This window comes from Podarcis erhardii, assembly GCF_964252035.2.
Source record: "Podarcis erhardii genome assembly, chromosome: 3".
Lineage (NCBI taxonomy): Eukaryota > Metazoa > Chordata > Lepidosauria > Squamata > Lacertidae > Podarcis > Podarcis erhardii.
The window spans coordinates 89424851-89444237 of NC_138507.1; the positions used below are offsets into that span (position 1 = coordinate 89424851).

The 19387-nt window shown below is 46.1% G+C and overlaps 1 protein-coding gene and 1 long non-coding RNA gene across 2 annotated transcripts in view; one reads left to right on the forward strand and one right to left on the reverse strand.

Moving 5' to 3' along the window:
* LOC309337590 (uncharacterized protein) overlaps positions 1-4671 on the reverse strand; it is a 62950-nt gene extending 58279 nt beyond the window's left edge. Inside the window, exon 1 of the mRNA XM_081854221.1 lies at positions 4586-4671. Coding sequence (XP_081710347.1) covers positions 4586-4606 — 21 coding nt within the window. The 5' untranslated portion in view covers positions 4607-4671. The remainder of the gene's footprint in view (positions 1-4585) is intronic.
* A 27-nt stretch (positions 4672-4698) lies between these two features.
* On the forward strand, positions 4699-10606 carry LOC309337612. The gene is made up of 2 exons (XR_014154437.1): positions 4699-4837; positions 10365-10606. It is a non-coding gene; the product is annotated as an uncharacterized lncRNA (long non-coding RNA).
* The last annotated feature ends 8781 nt before the right edge of the window (positions 10607-19387 follow it).

Genomic DNA, 19387 nt, shown 5'->3' on the forward strand with positions numbered 1-19387 from the left:
GTTACATTGAATCTTGATTCTGTCTTCTGCGGCATTAGCTACCCCTCCCAGTTTGGTATCATTTGCACACGTGATGAGCACCTCTTCAATCCTTTCATCCAAGTCATTTATAAAGACGTTGACAGACAGTCAGGTTGTACATCCATAGCAGTGACCAGAGGAGGAATGACCTCCCAGACGCCTTTATCTGCCCCAGCTGCAACAAAACATCTCTCTCCCATATCACTCTCTACAGATACAGCAGGTGTTGTAGCCTTCCAACAGTTTGACTTCACCCCCAAAGGCACACTCCTCCACTGTCTCCCAAGAAATAGGAATTCCAATGAACAACAATGGGCCCAGGAACGAACCCTGAAGCACCCCACTTGTCACTTTCCCCCAGGATGACAGGGAACCCTTAGTGAGCACTCTTTGGGTTGGGTCAGTCATCCAACTACATATCCACCTAACAGTTACCTCATCCAGTCCACATTTTATCAGCTGTTCTGTAGTGAGGCAGTATACAGACGATAGCTTTTTAGAAACTGGCACCGCAATACTCTGTGCATCTTTCCTGAGAAGTTAGCACCACTGCATTCATCAGATCTTATTTTCTAGGGCAGGGGGGATAGTTAGCAGGGTGCCCTCTGGGTGTTTTGGATGGCAACTGTCATCAGCTAGCATGGCCAATGGGTAGGGCTGGTGGGAGTTGTCAGTGCAAAATATCTGGAGGCCACCATGTTGACTAGCCCAGTAGTGTATTTAGAACTCCACTGCTGGTAGAGTTGTCCCTGGGCATGGTGTCTCGCCATGGTATCTAACTGAACTTATGTTTGGCATGATTTTCCCCTCCCCCCGCCACCCAAAAAAGCCAGAACTACGCCTAAAGAAGCATGTTTAACTAAATGAAAGAATGGGTACATTTCTACATAACTACATATGTATGCACGTGCTCCTTTTAAAGGCAGAGACAGACTACCATTCTGATCAGAGAACATTGCCACACTCAGTTTGCTTATTCAGGAGACTGGGGCAACCAGCAAGGGAGGAGAAAATCCTCGAAAATTATTGGAAAGCATTAAAAATACCCAATTAACTGAGGTTCTGCCCCCTCTAGCCAAAGCCTGCCCCCCATAATATCCACTTTGGTGGGGATTTTTACCCATTATCTCCCCCCAAAAGCTCAACAACTTTTGGGGTCGATCTCTCTCAAAAAAAGGCTCGCCCTAACAAAAATCCTGGCCATGCCCAAGGGAACCAGCTGCAACTAGGAAGACAGAGCAAGTACATTCTGCTTCCTTGAAACAGGGTTCCACTTGTACCCTTACAGATTGCAAAAGTACAGCAGGCTTAAAAAGGGAAGTTGCACCAGAGAAATGTTTGTCATACACAGCCTTGTGGTGTGTCCTCTTGAAGAACCCAGGCAGAAGTGCCAAAGGAAATTTGCTAATGACCTTGCAGATACTCCCTGAGCACCGTTATTATCTGATGGGTGCTGGGCACTCTGTGCAGAGCAGAGCAGCTCCATGCTATAATTATTATCTCACGGCTGTTCATCTGTCGAGTTCCAGCAGGTCCTGAGCTGAGGTCCTTTGAGCTGAAGAACAAAGGCACTTACTACTGAACTGTTCCAGGAAACCTTGCAGCATATGAAGATCATTCTGTTGTTCAGATCTGGTCTGAAGGCACACAAGGCCATTGCCTTGCTGGAGCTATACTAACCTGGGTCTGGGTAGTGCCTGGATTGGATAACTGTCTGGGAACCATTCTACATTGGATTCCATGATGAAAGGTGGGAAATAATTGTAAGAAAATAATTGTAAGAAAATAAATAAAGGGCACTGTTGTTCAGGCCTTGGCTGTTTATGAGATTCACATGCTGCTCCTGTTTTTGGAAACACTCCCATGAGCTAGTAGATGGATTGGTATTTCATTTCAAGCAAATATTTTACATTGGCTTTTTAGTTGTTATTACTCACCCCGAGACTTCTGGAGCAGGATGTCTACACACACCCCAATAAATAGAAATTCAAAGGCCTAAATTAAATACTCAGATTTTCTTATGCCTTACAAGTAGGACCATGTCAATGTAAAGTTCATCCAAATATCTCAATATACAATACTAGATGTTCCCAAAGGCTAATCAGATTTAACCAAATAGCTGACTGTATAAACATTTGAAATTGTAGTGAACTAAGAATCAAAATGGAGGCATATGCTATCAACAGTGTAACAGTTTCCAAACTTAAAAATGGAAAGCGCACTGCTGGTGGTCAACAAAAGAGGTTTAAAGACTCTCTCAAGGCAAATCTAAAAAAAATGTAGTATAAACACTGACAACTGGGAAACACTGACCTGTGAGTGCTCCAGTTGGAGAACAGCCTTTACCAAAGGTGTCATGGGCTTTGAAGATGCTCGAACTCAGGACGAAAGGGAGAAACGTGCTAAGAGGAAGACATGCTTGGCAAACCATCATCATGATCACCTCCTGCCCGGAAACCTATGACCGCACTGTGCAAGGACGTGTGGATCCAGAATTGGCCTCCACAGTCACTTATGGACTCACTGTTAAAACCGTGTTTATGGAAGACAATCTTACTTGGCTATGCAGTGGCGTAGCGTGGGTTGTCAGCACCCGGGGCAAGGCAAGTAATTTGCGCCCCCTAACCCGTGGATTTGCGCCCCCTAACCCGTGGATTTGCGCCCCCTAACCCGTGGATTTGCCCTAACCCCAGATGTTGCGCCCGGTGCGGCCGGCCCCCCCTGCACCCCCCACGCTACGCCACTGTGGCTATGAGTGATCACCAGAGAAGAGAAGAGAGAAGAGATTATTTTTGTGCCATTTTTTTTATGAAGAAGGAAAAAAGCCTCTCGCCAAAGAACAGAGAAGGGCATTTAAAATCCAGCTACTAACACTTAAGATCCAATCCCTGGCACTTCTAACTAAGCCAATCACCGTGCCACAACAAGAAGCCTCCTAGCCTCGTAACAGATGTGTATCAGGAGGTGGTGGTTCAAAAAGTGCAGCTTCTTCAGTTGAACTATATCCATGCATCACAAAGAACTTGATCGTCATGCAAGCCTAATGGAGGGTGGGTGGGAAGAGAAGAGCTCTCATGGAAGAAGGAAAGTCTGCTCTGGGGACATCTCCTCCAGATGTTGTTGGACTCGAGCTCCCAATCATCCCTGGCCATCGGCCATGCTGGCTGGGTCTGATGGGAGTCTGATGGACTCTAACAGTGTTTGAAGGGATACAATGCTATAGCCACCCATGGTCAGTTCATTCCATTTCATCATTCCTAATTGATTTCCCCTCCCACTCCCAAGGGAAACAAAGGAATTGTGAAATTGAACAAGCATCTTCTGGTCTAGAAAGTTTCACTCCTCAGGGAAGCGGCATTCTTTGTTGCCATTTTAAGGACAAAAAGGGTAAGAACATCTGTTGATGTATATGAATATATGCAAGCATTTTCATTTGAGAGGGAAAGTAAAATTCAAATCAACTCCCAGCTGTTGTGCTGAGGGTTCTTTCCCTCTTTTTTGACTAATCCTTATCCTCTGCCTTTAGGAAGAACAAGACAACAACATACATTTAAAAAAGTGATGAGGGGAAAATTTCTCCATGCCAGAGGGCTCAAGCACCATCTAGCGGCATCATCCATTCATTACATTGTCAGTGAACATTGTTCCAAGCATCAAAATCGGAACCCGTTGTGAGCAAAAACCCCCACATAAAATATGAATTCAGCTGTGTCTGTGTAACACACAAAATAAAAGAATAAACGTTTCAGATAATTAAGACAGGGCAGAAACTAGAGATGTGTTTGGCCCAAAAGCTTTTCAAAAAAGTGAAGCAGCAGTTAGGGTGGAGGGTGAATTTGGGCCTGAATTTAACTGTTAATCATCCTGTTTATGTTCAAGAGAAGAAGCATGGGGTTGTAGTAGTATTATTCATAATAGTAAAAAAAATCTCTAAGTGGTTGATGCAAAAACAATAAAAATAAAACCACCTTCAATTTTTAAAAAACTTGTTTTGTCCCCATCCTCCTCCCTGCTACAAAGGCCACACTGAGACCAAGGAGGAGGAAACCGACAGAGAGTGCCACCCCTTGGGCACCTTTGCCTTAGTCTCCTTCTCCTGGGGCTCTTCCCTCTCTCCCCCTCCCACTAATAACTGCCTCTTTCCCTTCAGCCACCATGACCTTTTGTGACATCAGAGGCAGTTTGTAGCTAATGGCAACAGCGCAACCTTCCTAGACCTGACGGTTGTGGGGGCACCACAGCAGTGAGTTGCTTATTATTAAAAAATATTAACAGTTCAACTTTCATATGTACTGTTACCTATTTGTGCCCCAACTTCAACCCACAAATATCCACTGGCTTTTGTCAACTGGCTTCTGATGGTGAATTTCAACGAGCGTAAATCTACAAACGTCCACCTGCTTCAGCCTCATGGCATTTCACTGATATCTGAATGAGAACCCATTGGCTTCCACCCACTAACATCTTCCAGGTTCAGTTAGGTCCATCACTAGACGTGAGCCAGTTTCTGACCATGGATGCCAGCCACCTTCAAGCCACAACTCTGCTCAGCAAGTGAACTTGCCTTATTATCGTTCCACAGCATCCCACAGCCAGACGATTGCTTCTGTCCGTCTGCTGATTCCCCTTCTCCAAGTGGCAGAGTGAGCAATACTTCCTGTCCCAGCTTTTGCCCACTGTGGTCTGTTGCGAAAGAGGAAAGGGCTCACTTTTATACCCACCCAGTTGCCATGTGCATTTGTGATGTCACAGGTAGTCCGTAGCCAATGGCAACCACTGGGGATGCATCACCACAATCTCCTCAGGCCTCACAATGGTAGGTGCACCTCAGCAGTGATTTATTTGCATGCTTGTTTATTATTAGAATCATAGAATTGTAGGGACCCTAGGAGTCATCTACAGGAATCATAGCTGAAGAATCTCTGACAGAGGGCCACCCAACCTCTGTTTAGAAACCTCCATTGAGGAGAGTCAACCACCTTCCAAGGCAGCTCATTCCACAGTCGAACAGCTCTCACTGTCAGAAAATTCCTCCTAATTTTTAGTCAGAATCTCCTTTCTTGTAATTGTCATCCATTGGCCCAGTGGCGTAGCGTGGGGGGTGCAGGGGGGGCCGGCCGCACCGGGCGCAACATCTGGGGTTAGGGCAAATCCACGGGTTAGGGGGCGCAAATCCACGGGTTAGGGGGCGCAAATTACTTGCCTTGCCCCGGGTGCTGACAACCCACGCTACGCCACTGCATTGGCCCAGGTCCACAACAACTCTCTTCCTCTCCCGTGTGACAACATTAGAAAGGAAAGGGGGGAACCTGGGCTCTTCCTGTTCCCGGCAGCTATGGAGGTAGTGTTGCAACCCATCCTCTATAATACAGGATCGTCCTGTATTTCAGTGTAAAATGCTACACCCTGTATTGATTCATTGCAGGACACAGTTTGTCCCATATTTCTGTATTCTGCTGCGTACTCTTTCTCTCAGCCAAGTAGGGGATCCTTTCCTCATCCTGTCCCTAAGGAGGACCAAACCACGGCAAGGCTTTCGTGTTGTTGCCTCTAGTTCTCTGCAGTTTTGGCTGAATTAAGGCAGCCATCTGCAGAGCTGCAGCCTGTGAGCTCTGGGCCCCATCCTTCAGAGAGCAACAGGCTCTGAGGCTCTAGAAGCAAGCCACTTTGTGTCAGCGTAGCCCAGAAGCCCCATTTCTAAACAAAGTCATCTGCATGACATTTGAAAGAGGAGGGTATGGGGTGAAATAGCTCTCCACAAGGATTGCTCTCCACCTAATATTTTCTCTCTCTTTCAGAAATTTAACAAAGCTCGTTCCCTCATCAGAATATGCCCTTCCCCATTTATTTACTTATTTGCCCTGGCCTGCATTCATTGCTATACACATGCATATATGAGAAAGGGTGCATGAAATGTCATTTATTTAACCTCTGTGTAGCAAAGCACATACAGATGTACAAATTCACGTGTATGTGTGTGTGGCAAATTCCAGAGGGGCCACCCTGTTAGGCTGAAATAGATTGTAATGTATTGCTTTGTCTGCACCAGGTGAAAAATATCTACCACTGCAGCCCCCCACCCCCACCCCATATTTTGCCAAAACAATGCTGGCAACTATAAGTGGAAGCTGCTCCAGCTCTGGCTTCTTGGCTTCTTAATTACAACTCCAAGGGGTGGCAGCACCGACTGACAGCTTCCTCCTCTGTAGTTTCAGTTTTGTAGAACACAGCAGGGAGGAGGAGGGTCGGGACAGAAGCAGAAGGAGGTGGTTCTGCCTGTCATTGGCTCAGGTGGCATCTACCCTTGGTCTCCCTGCCTTCTGCCCTCTGGAATACCTCCTCTAAAAGTGTAGGCCATAGCTGAAGGACCTGCAAGAGAAGGAAACTGCAGGAGCAAAATGCATATGTTTTTATGCTGGAAAGCTCTCCAGCCAGGTAAATTGCAAACATGGAAAGGCAACCCAAACATAAGCCGCCTGTGGTATAGTTTGAGTTTCTGTTATGAGAAGGGCTGAACGGCAAGGGGCAGCATAAGACCTTCACACTCACTCCTAATTTATGAAATGCATAATTGTCACCAGAGGGCAGCAAAGGAGCATTAATGCTTGCTGATGTGCGGCCAGTAGATGTGTTACAAGAGAAAAGGAGCTGAAGAGGTTATGGAGGGCATTCAGAACTGATGAGAGTGTGATACTCTCCCCAATGCTTTTCAACATCTTTATGCGCCCCCTCGCCCAGCTTGTTCGGAGTTTTGGGCTGGGTTGCCATCAGTATGCCGATGACACCCAACTCTATCTGTTGATGGATGGCCATCCTAACTCGGCCCCAGACACACTGACCAGATGTTTGGAAGCTGTGGCTGGATGGTTACGTGGGAGCCGGGTGAAGCTAAATCCTTCGAAGACAGAGGTCCTGTGGCTGGGACAAGACGATATGGGATGGGGGGGGGCAACTCCCATCTCTTGCGGGGGTGCAATTAGTGCCAGCACCGTCCGTTAAGAGTTTGGGTGTAATCTTCGACACCTCCCTTTCCATAGAGGCGCAGATTGCAGCTATAACAAAGGCGGCATTTTTCCATCTCCGCCAAGCTAAGCAGTTGGCTCCTTACCTCTCTTGCCCTGACCTAGCCACTGTGATCCACGTGACGGTCACCTCCAGACTGGATTATTGTAACTCGCTCTATGTGGGGCTGCCCTTGAGACTGACCCAGAAACTCCAGCGGGTGCAGAATGCCGCGGTGAGACTCCTTACGGGGTCCTCTCCGCGAGATCACATTCACCCGGTGCTATACCAGCTGCACTGGCTCCCGGTGGAGTACAGGATCAGGTTTAAGGTGCTGGTTTTAAGCTTTAAAGCCCTATACGGCCTAGGACCCTCGTACCTACGGGACCGCCTCTCCTGGTATGTCCCACAGAGAAACTTACGGTCTTCAAATAAAAACATCTTGAAGGTCCCAGGCCACAGAGAGGTTAGGCTGGCCTCAACTAGAGCCAGGGCTTTTTCAGCTGTGGTTCCGATCTGGTGGAACGCTCTGTCACAAGAGACTAGGGCCCTGCGGGACTTGACATCTTTCTGCAGGGCCTGCAAGACAGAGCTGTTCCACCAGGCCTTTGGTTAGGGCGCAGCCTGACTCCCTCTTTCGGCAATCTTCGCGGAGCTCTGGCCGAATGGTTGCCAGTGGTTTAATTTGAATTAATTTTATAAGGAATGGTTTTAGAGTGTTGTGTTGTGTTGTACTGTTTTATTGTTGTTAGCCGCCCTGATCCCGGCTTCGGCTGGGGAGGGCGGGATATAAATAAAAATTATTATTATTATTATTATTATTATTATTATTATTATTATTTCTGCAAGGTGATGTTACCTGTTGCAGAGGTGGAAGCAAGAGCGGAGCAGTCTGCCTCAGAAGGTGTTAGACTCTCCCCTGTTGCAGTTGTGTAAGCAGAGGCTAGATGACTGCATGTTGGAGATGCTGTAGCAGTGAACTTCCTGCAAGGACAGGGTTGAACTAGAAGGCGTTTGAGGTTCCTTCCAACTCTATGATCCTAAAATACCTATTTGCAGCAGGGTTGGCTCACCTGTGGCCTCCGAACTGTGACTGGACTTCAAATCCCATCAGCCCTGGCCAGCATGGCCCCTAGTCAGGGATGATGGGAGTTGCAATTCCAGCAACATTGGGTGAGAGGGAGACACAGGTGAGCCACTCCTGCCCTACGAGGTCAAAGTTCTTTCCGCATCTTTCAATGCACCCTGGTTTATTTTTTAAATGTTCAGCTCATATTAAACATTAACTAGAAAAGACTTGAATTATCCAAAAGCATAGCTGCCTGAGTTCTCTCCATGAAGCTTAAAAGAAGCTACAGAGCTTCCTTTTACTGAGGATCACCTCCCCCCCCCCCCCAAGTGGTGGCTGGTGTGAATTGGGAGAAGGCATAGCAAAAGGTAGGAGGACCACCACTAGGTGGAACCAGAGCCAATAACAGGCACAGTCAAGCAATTCTGTCCCCCAGCCAGCCCCCTGCTGAGTTCTATGAGGGCAAAACTGACACCAAGGAAGAGGATGTTGACAAGCAGTGCCACCCCCTGAACTGGTTGCCCGTAAAAAAAGAAGGCAGGCAGGTTGGGGCTGGCTGAGAGCAAACTGCGGCTGAGGTGGCAATGCTCCATTTGCCCTAATAAACCAGCCTACACTGGGCTATCCAGACTGGGTTTTATGTTTGGCTTTTCGTAGGTGTTTCATGCAAAAAGTCATTGATAGTGCAATAGTTGTGGATTGATACTGGACTGTCCGCACATCGTTCTATTTTATTAGTTGTTCTGCAATGCCTCCCCAGTGTTACCTTCTGGAGAGGCACTCTTCTGCTGCAGCACAACGAAAGCAGGTTGAAAAATAAACTGGGACGTTCATGGTGCAGAAAGTTACAGGGGAATGTTTCTGCTCCGAAACACTGGAAGGCACAAACAGTTACCAAAAGTAAGACCCCATATAACTGCCCCTGATACCCTCATGAGGAAATCATCAGGAATGTACAATAAAAAAGATGTTTTTTGGGGGGGCATTTAGCTAACTCGCTGCTATCTATCCTGACTGGCAGCAGATCTCCCCAGGTAATGTTCTTTTCCTAGCCCTTCCACCCAAAAGGCTTTTACTGGCAACGTCAGAGATTGAACTTGGCCTTTCAAACATATGCTCTGCTACTGAGTCATTGCCTCCTCTGGGATTATTCCTAACCTTTTCTGGGTTCACCCTGTCAGCTTATCAACTGATACGCCACACGTGAGCTTACCTGCGAGGTGATTGCTTGGGTGCATGTACCCATGCTCTGGTAACCATTTAGAGCGGGAAAGGGGATTTCTCTCCCCCCCCCCCCGATGTTGCTGAACTGCAACTCCCATGAGCCCTAGCAAGCATGCCAATAGCCAGGGAGGATGGGAGTTGTAGTTCAGCAACATCTGGAGGGCCAAAATTCTCCACACCTGATTTAAGAGTACGTATTGAAAAATGTGTTGCCATTAAAAAAGACCCAGAAGCTACCATTGATCCAGAACAGGGCTGCGAGGTTATTAACCTGGGCAGCTTGATCATATGGTGCCTGTGTTTTGTCAGTTGCGCTGGCTCCATGTTACTTCTGGTCCCAAATGCTGGGTTAAGCCCTTAAAGATCTAAATGGCTTGGGACCAAGTGGCCTGAAATACTGTTTACCTCTATATTCACTTACCTGGAACTTAAGATCCTTTCCAGAGGACCTGCTTCAGTGCCTGCACCAAATGGAGGCGGGTCACCGCTAGGGAGAGGGCCTTTTCAGTAGTGGCACCCCAGTTGGGAACAGCCTTCCCTAGGAGGCTGGCTTGGTGCCATCTCTGTGGTCTTTGACACCTTTCTGTTCATCCAGGCCTTTTAAATCCTTATAGCCAGAGCCACTCAGTGTATCTTGTGGAAGATTGTCAGTACTGTCTACAACACTAACTGGCAGTGTCTCTCTTTCGGGGCAGAGTCTTTCCCAGCCCTACCTGGAGACACCAGATGGGGACTGAAGCTGGGACCTTCCTCATGCCAAGCAGATGCTCTAGTACTGGGCTAGGGCCCTGCCCTGTGTGTGCTGACTTTGGAGTCAGCTCCATTGGCCTCAAGGGGACATACTTCCGAGTCAACATGCATCAGACTGAGCAGTAAAACAGCCCTCCCTTAGCGCAATGACCTCTTGTAGGGCTGATCTCGGGGAACAAGAGGTTTTTAAAATGTGGCATACTGAATCTGGTGAGCCATTGTCTGTTGAGCAAAGGGTGAGCTTACATCTATATAGAAAGGGAAAGGAGTAATATTGCTTTATCGGTCCTTGCTTTAGGACAATGGAAGCGGAGAGAGGGTGGAGAGGCTGGTGGGGTTCTGACAAGTGTTGATCTCCGAGCTAACCAAGCCGAAGAGCCACCGCAATGGTACCCTGCTGTGCAAACTGCTGCTTATAGGAGACGTTGTCAATTCAATCTCCTGCCAAGTGTTACCTGATTTAAAGGGAGAGTCGGTGGAAGCACCCGAGGAACCTTTGGTGCAGAAAGAGATTGATTATGGAATAAAATTATAACATTACAGCTCTGAGCATGTCTTCATATCCAATCTGTAGAAGATGATTGCATCCCAATCAATTTATGGCTAACAGTTTTCAACAACCCCCCCCCCCATCTCCACCCCCCACTTTAGCTTCTCTCTGAAAATCATTGAGGAGGAATGAGTTTGTCCAACATTTTTCTTTGGAGATTTTTAAAACCTGTCTTTGTTTTCCACCATAGACAGCTTGACGGTTGCATTTGTGCAAAGCGAGGAAAAGGACAAAAAGCAGCTGCAAGTTAAGGATACAGTGGTACCTCTAGTTACAAACTTAATTCGTTCCGGAAGTCCGTTCTTAATCTGAAACTGTTTGTAACTAGAGGCGTGCTTTTGCTAACGGGGCCTCTTGCTGCCGCTGTGCCACCGGCACACAATTTCCGTTCTCATCCTGGGGCAAAGTTCTCAACTCGAAGTAACTCTTCAGGTTAGCAGAGTTTGTAACCTGAGGCGTTTGTAACTCGAGGTACCATTGTAATGGTGACACTTAATTATTTGGGCTTGGGTGGGTGGGTGCTAGATGTAAGAAACTGTGTGTATTCTGAGTTGGTAAGACTTGAGCCCACAGCAAATCCTGCCGTAGTACTTTGGGATCCCAGGCAAAGGAAGTCTCCAAGGAGCTCAAGGGGGTGTACATGGTTCTTCCTCACCTCATTTCAACCCCACAACAACCCTGTGAGGTAGGTTAGCCCAAGGTCACCCAGTCAACTTAGTGGCAGAGTAGGGATTTGAACCGTGGTTTCCCAGGTCTACAGCTCAGTACTCTAAGCACTACACCACACAAACGCTGGCTCCCTCGGCCTGAAAGCGAGATGAGCACCGCAACCCCATAGTCACCTTTGACAGGACTTTACCGTCCAGGGGTCCTTTACCTTTACTTCTTTCTTTTTTTTACAACACACTCTAAAGGACAGAAAGAGTTTGTTCCAGGAACCCCTGGCAAAGAAACCCATGACACCAGTTACTTCAGAAGTCTTGCACAACAAAGCTGCTTCCCCAGAAGTTCAGACTTCCTGCAGTAAGAAAAGTGATGAGGAAATGCTCTGGGCAGTGCAGGACAACACCTGCTTAACACAAGTGGTCTAACTTTTCCACAAACAAATCAGAATGAATGCTCAATAAGTCATCTGAAAGTGACCTTAGTATCACATTAAGGAATGTCTCAGTGGGAGTCAAGCTGTGAAGCACATCTTGTCTCCTTGGTCTGATCTGTCATTTGATGGCACACTTGAATACACACAAAGTGGACAGACAAACAGAGGTTTGCAGCCGGGGGGGGGGGGGCGGCAATTTCAGGTGTGGAAGGGCGAGATTCAGATCAACGTTCAGAAGATCCATTCAAGATGAAATTACAAAAAGAATATTTTAAGGGCATTTGTCATGGGGCAGTTCATTATTTTCAATATTTCATTTTATTCCTTATTTCTCCTATCTCATAATGAACCCAGTCACCCACACAGGACAGTCACATACCTCCCTTTTTAAAAGCAAAGCTCACCCAACACAACACCCCAATTGTTTTGCAAGCATAGCCAGTACATAAGGCTGCCTCCAAACTGTCTCTATTTTGTGGGTAGCAGTTAAGTACATCCTGGAAATTTAGGTTTGTGCAATTAAACTGCTCTGTCACCCTAGCACAGCAAATCTTATTTAGAAAATAAACTGACTTTTTGCCGTTAGGAAAGTGAGGAGAAATGCATAGAAACATGTGAGACAAATGAAAGATGAGCAGGCATATGTGTAATAATAATAAAGATAATAATTTATTATTTACACCCCGCCCATCTGGCTGGGTTTCCCCAGCCACTCTGTAAACACCCTGTATGCAAATCAGAATGAATGCTGAATAAACTGAATGCTGAATAAGGAGATCATCTGGAGGAGACCAAAGCGAATATTTGGAACAATAGTCAGTCATACTCAGGGTTTATCCACACTACTGAGCTAGCCAGATATGGATGCTCTGGTGCATAAGACTGTGGTGAGGTCTGGAGCACAAAATCACCCCAAATATCACTCCAAGGCAGGGGTTTCTGCTCCTATACTTTCTATATTTCCAGACCAGGACTGTGGGTCCTTTGCCCTCCCTTCCTCTTGGATTCGTGTGTACTTCAGCAACAGCAGACAAGGAGCAGGAAGAAAAGGACTCTCTGTGTGGGGAAGACTTTCATGGGAGCAATGTCGCATTTATATCTTCCGTGGTGTGTCTCCTTCATTGCATCTATTTGTGTGTGCTGCGGGGAGGCAGTGCTGCACGAGACAGCGCACTGAAAGGCACTGTCGAAATTAGAGGTCTCTCTCCGAAGCAAACAGAACTTTGCAGCTCGGACTCATCTCTGCTAGTGCCGATTATTTAAGATGATGTCCCTTGTCAGATTCAAGGCCTTGCGTGGAGGCTGAAGAGAGGGAGAGAGAGAGAGATCTCAGCCACCAAGAAGATTATCTGGATGTGACAATGTTCAAACCCACTGGGCCCTGCCATGCTGCATTATTTAAGCCCAGTAACCAAATTTAGTAACCAGCCCGCAAGGCACTCTTGAGAAAAATGCGGTTTCCAGAGATTCATTTCCCAGCAGTAGTGAATCTGACCACAGCTACGGGCTTCTCGCTTTAAAGGAGCCGCAACACACCGCTTTCTCCCTTTGCAGGGCACAGACTGATTTAAACCCGGCAGTGTAAAGTTATATCATCACCGACAGAAATCAGAGTGGCCGAGAGAATCCTGTGCATGCAAAACAGCCTCACCCTCCCTCAACTTTGCACCACGCTTCTCCAGAAATGATCAGAAATGCCGACTTCTACTTTTAACTATGGATCGCTATGACGACTCTTCCCATGAAAAAGAGGACGTGTCCTGGAAAAAGAGGACATATGGCAACCCTAGAGGAATCTTGCTCATATAGAAGACCAGGAGAAGCTGAGTTTTAGGTAACTGCCACTTAAAGAAATTGGCAGAGCCTGTGTTCTTCCAGAAACTGACTACAACAGCCATCACTCCCCTCCAGCATGGCCAATGGGCCAGAGATGATGGGAGTTGTAGTCCAACTGCAAGTGGAGGGTGAGAAGTTCCACATCCCGGCTGTAATGAATGTTCATGTCCATTCTTGGGAAAGAGGAACTTCAAAGTGGGTGGGCTCCAGAGTTTGGCATTCCGCAGACTTGGGATGCTGCCAGTACCATTTATCCAAGCATCAGGTATGATTGTGTTGGCTGCTGCAAATCAATTTATGAGCATTAGCTATCATCCCGTTGCGAAAGGTAGTGAGGAACAGGCTGGTACAGAAGACTACTGTAACATGATGGAGTACTGGCCAAGCATTCCCTGCATTTTCACCGTTAAGCTTAGGACATCTTTACACATTTCAGGTGTGTGCCCAAGAAATGAAAAACAAAAGTTAAGTGCAACAAATGTATTCTTATCATACATCAGCAATGCATCATACAACAATACATCATACAACAGCAACACACTCATTAGGGAACTGGGATTAGCAGAATTTCATTTGCGGCCTGATCCTGTTCATTTTTATTCTGAAGCCTTTCAGTGCCTTTCTTCCAAGCAAGCAAGCACAGGTTGGCAGCCTAAATACTTAAGGAGTCGAATTCCAAAGTGCTGGTTTTTCAAAAGCTTCTTGCAAGACAAACTCAGAAAAATACAAAATAAAAAAATTCCTTCCAGTAGCACCTTAAAGACCAACTAAGTTAGTTCTTGGTATGAGCTTTCGTGTGCATGCACACTTCTTCAGATACACTGTATCTGAAGAAGTGTGCATGCACACAAAAGCTCATACCAAGAACTAACTTAGTTGGTCTTTAAGGTGCTACTGGAAGGAATTTTTTTATTTTGTTTTGACTATGGCAGACCAACACGGCTACCTACTTGTATCAGAAAAATACGTTGCCTACTAGTACAGTTCCTTCAAGCTTGTTTTCAGCTCAACATGAACAACATCTGCTTCACCCCATCACACACACACACCCCGCCCTCCTGTCTGAGCTGTGGCTTGTGCCTAACCAAACTCAGGGGAGAGATAGAGCCCCACAAAATGGTTTGATTCTTTGAGCACGTCGGGACTTGGCGAGTGCGTGAGCAAAGAAATGATATGATGTCAATATTTCTCTGGCACCAGGCCACGCACAAACAGCACGTCCTTTGTCTTGGCAATCATTACACAGGGAGTGATCTAAGTCTGAGAACTGGGATGGGTGGGTGGAATGGGCAGCAGCGGCACTTTTCCCTATGCCAGCTGAGCTGCCTCCGAGTTCCAGAACCTTCCTTTGCGTGCGCAGAGACTGCCTTGTCCATAAAACCAACGCTCGGCCCCCAGGAGCCAGGAGGACTATGCCGATACCTGTCCATGCCAAAGTTGACTGTTGCACGCAGTTATTAACCATCAAGCATGCCAATATGAAGGCAGCATTTGGACTCCGTGACCCCTAAAAACCACCAGGAGCCTTGTCTCTCCAAGCCCCTACAAGTAGCAACAGAAAAACAGGTGTTTACAAACAGTAGTATAAATGGCAATAAGGAGGAAAGGCTATTAAGCAGCCTTCGGGGGAAAGAGTTGATGCAATGAGGCCTTGCCTGGATTCTCGTTCTGATTTATTCTTCTCTCTAGCTTGAGCCACTTAATAATTTCTCCTTGCCCTTTGGTAGCAGGATGCATGCTCCACGATCTCTCCTTCTGTTCCATTGTCCATAAGGAGAGGGATGAGGAATAAATTCATATAATTGTAGAGTTGGAAGGGGTTCCAGTGGGCATCTAGTACAACCCACTGCAATGTGGGAATCACTGCTAAAGAATCCCTGACAGATAGCCACACAACCTCTGTTTAAAACCTCCAGTGAAGTAGAGTCCAGCAACCTCCAAAGCAGTCTATTCCACTGTCAAACAGCTCTTGCTATCAGAAATTTATTCCCATTGTTGAGTTGGAATCTCATTTATTGTACAGTCGTACCTTGGAAGTCGAACACCTTGCGAGTCAAATGTTTTGGCTCCCGAATGATATAAACCCGGAAGTGAGTGTTCCAGTTTGCGGACGTTCTTCGAAAGCCTAACATGTGATGTGGGTTCCACGGCTTCTGATTGGCTGCAGGAGCTTCCTGCAGCCAATTGGAAGCTGTGCCTTGGTTTCCGAACATTTTGGAAGTTGAACGGACTTCCGGAATGCATTCCGTTCAGCTTCCAAGGTACGGCTGTAATTTGAATCTATCGGATCAGGTCCTACCCTCTGGAGCAGCAGAAAGCAATACACCAAGTGAAATACAGCTGGCCTTTGAAATTTGCACTTCTTTAAATTTTGCAGTGGAGGTCTTTGGCTATGTAATGTGTTGAAATATGCATATAGCAGGGTAAAATGTGCATGGAAAATGCACATATGAGTGAATGTAACATGCAAAAATGCATTCTATTAGGGGAAACAATTTTGCAAAAATGTGTGTGTCCAGCAAAAGAACATCACAAACGTGCAGATTAGGAGAAATTCACACTCATTCATAGGGACTTTTTAAAGAAAAATGGCAAAGTGTTGTCAAAATGTTGAGAACCGAAGTTAAGACTGGAAAAAGGATAGAGAGAAACTGAAACCAACTTATTTGTCACTCTGTACCCTAAAGGTGCTTCCAGACTCTTACTCCTCCAGATAACCTGTTTACTCAGCATTCTTCACCCTCTTGGTTACAGAAAGCTTACAGGGTGGCTAGACTATGTCTGGTCTTTATTGAGCATCCATTCTGATTTGTTTATGAGGACATTATGTGACAATGAGCATTGTTCATACACCTGCCCATTGATCATTTGTTCATCCCACACCTTTAGGGGCATTTCCCTGTCACTTTCCAAACTGGCAAAAAAATGGTATGTGTTTTTCTAAGTGGATTTGTTGAACCAAAGCACTTCAGCCGTGCAAAAAGTTCTGGTACGAGCTTGAATCTCTTTGCAAAATGGTGACAGTTTGAAGGCAGCAATGATTTCCAAACAAGCTGTCCTTCAGCTGCAAGATGCCAGCTCCTTGACTTCATCTTCTTCTTCATTGTTTCTAAGGGTGCCTTCACCAGACTGTCACTAGTCTGCAGGAAAGATTCAGGTACATCACAGAAATATAGTTTTGTGCAATGGAAGTGGATTAAAGCACTCTGTCAACCTAGCACAGAAAATACACTTAACAAAAGAAATCAACTTTTTGTGGTTCGGAAAGTGACTGTGAAATGACCAGGAGGTGTGGGGTGAACAAATGATCAATGAGAAAACATATAAACACTTTGTAAACAAATCAAACGCTCAATAAAACCGGACACCATCTAAGCTCCGCCTAAGCTTTATGTAAGCAAATCAGAACGAATACTGAATAAACTGAGCATCTGGAAGAGCCCCAAGTCTTTCTCAGAAGTAGACAAAATTGTCTCCAGAGAAGGCACTTGTGGTCAACAAGCTGGCCAGTTTGTAGGTATTATGCCAAAATACTGGATGTTGCAGGAAACACTGTTGTTATCAGTAGCAAGACCTTACATCATTTGCCATCACAAATACTATTGCTTGAGGACATGACCTGCAGCTTATAGCAGCCTTTCCCAACCCAGTGCCCTCCAATTGTTGTTGGACTGCAATCCCCATTAGCCCCAGCCAACAGGACCAATGGTAAAGAATTATGGGAGTTGTAGTCCAACTTCTGGAAGGCACAACAGTGGCAAAGGCTGATTTATGACTATTAAAATCCTTTTTGTTTTGCATGACAGCAGGCATCAGATCTACAGTTTAAACCAGGCTTTCTCAACTTTCGGTCCCCAGATGTTGTTGGACTATAACTCCCATCATCCCTGACAACTGGTCCTACTAGGTAAGGATGATAGGAGTTGTAGTCCAACAACATCTGGGGACCAAAGGCTTGAGAAAGGCCGTTTTAAAGTCTAAGCAAGAAAAACCAAGTCCAGTTTTCCCCCCACAAGTTAAAATGTTGCATTGGTGGAAGCAAGAAATGTTAGGACAGACTCAAGGCAACATTTTAGGTCGTTTTCATAAAAATAAAGATTTTGTAGGCATACAACTTTTTTATTTTATTTCAGAAGCATGCCCTTAAAAGGTAAGATATGAAGCTACAAGGTATAGGAATACATGCAGTACAGAGGTACGCTTATTATAGAGCCGAGACTGGCTGCAGCTTCCTGTTAAGGTACAGCCAGGGTGCAAAGTGTGAAATGACCCCTACATCAGCTGCAATCCTATTAATAGTTACTTGGAAATAACCCCATCAAACTTGATCCAAGTAAAAACAGATAGGAATCATAGAATTGTAGACCTGGAAGGGACTGACTCTGGGGGTCATCTAGTGCCCCCCCCCCTTGCAATGCAGTCCCCCATCTAGTTTGCAATCATACTGGACCCTACTTAACTTTGCAAATGTGCTTGCAGTTTTTACTGCTGCACCTCTGGGATCGTTCTCACACTGTTAGACACCCATTACTAGGCTGAATCACTATTTGCTGCATTTTATTTATTATCACAGATTTGTAGCCACCTTTCTCCCAAGGCAGAATAGGCGGTTCTCCTCCCCGTTCTCTATTCATAGCAATCCTGTGAGGTACAATAGGCTGAGAGAGAGTGACCAGCCTAAGGTCAGCTGGTGAGATTCATGGCTGAGAAGGGAGTTGAACCTGGATCTGCCCAGTCCTGGTCTGACACAGCCTGACTGGAAATCTTTACAGCTCTACTGAGAATGCAGCAGCCAGTGCACCGTCTGAACAGGCAAAGTCATCATGAAGCGTCAGTACGCAGTATAACTCAGGGAACCTGTTACCCTGCAGACGTTGTGGAACTCCAAATCCCATCATGGCCAACCATCAGGTTTTTTGTTTTTTCCCTGTTTATTTTTTATTAAAGTTTTCTTGGTTTACAAAGGTATGCATAATGTCTCTTTTTTCAAGTTACATTTTCCATAGGTCGGTTTCATTTGTTGAGACATTAGGGTTACATTAGGAAGAAAAGGGGGCGAAGAGGTAGAGGGGGGAAAGGCGAGTGGGGGCGGGGCGGGAGGCAATGTTTCTAATTTGCTTAATGTATGTGTGGGGTTTTGTGTCAGAGTCGTTTGTGTGGGTTCTCTTTGCTATTCACTTGTGTTCCTTTGGTGATAAGAGAAATTGGGGTTGGCCTAGGGTGCGGTTGCTTGTTTGTGATTGGCTGTGGTGAACTTTGTTTTCATGTGTGAGTGGGGTGGGTGGGTGTTTTTGAATCAGGTTAGCCATATAGATTCGTATGATGCTGGTGGATTCTTGTCGTTGTCTTGGCCAACCGTCAGGGCTGATGGGAGTTGTAGTCCTCACAACATCTGGCAAGCCACAGGTTCTCCATCTCTCCTTTAGAGGACAGATCTGGAGCTTTCTGGTTTTAAAAGCATCCATTGCATCTAGGGCAGGGATGGAGAACGTGGCCTTGCAGGTGTTGGTGGAGCCCAGCCAGCATGGTTGATGATCAGGAACGATGGAAGTTGAAGTTGAAAAGAGAGAGAGAGGTTTCTGCTACAACCACATGGCTTGGCTTCTGTGGCCTGGAGGAAGAAACTGACCTGTGAAACACTCAGCTGCCCTGGAGATGGGCAGCAATTTCCCCCCCAAACATAAAAAAGAAGCCGAGAGTGGGTGAGGGAGAAGAGAGAATGAGAGGAACCAAATTAAGGAGGTCGGAGAGGTAAAGAGGAGGGATATGTATGTCACTGCTTACCTCAGAGCCCGAATTAGAAGCTGGGTAAAAATATAAAATCACAGCAGGAAAT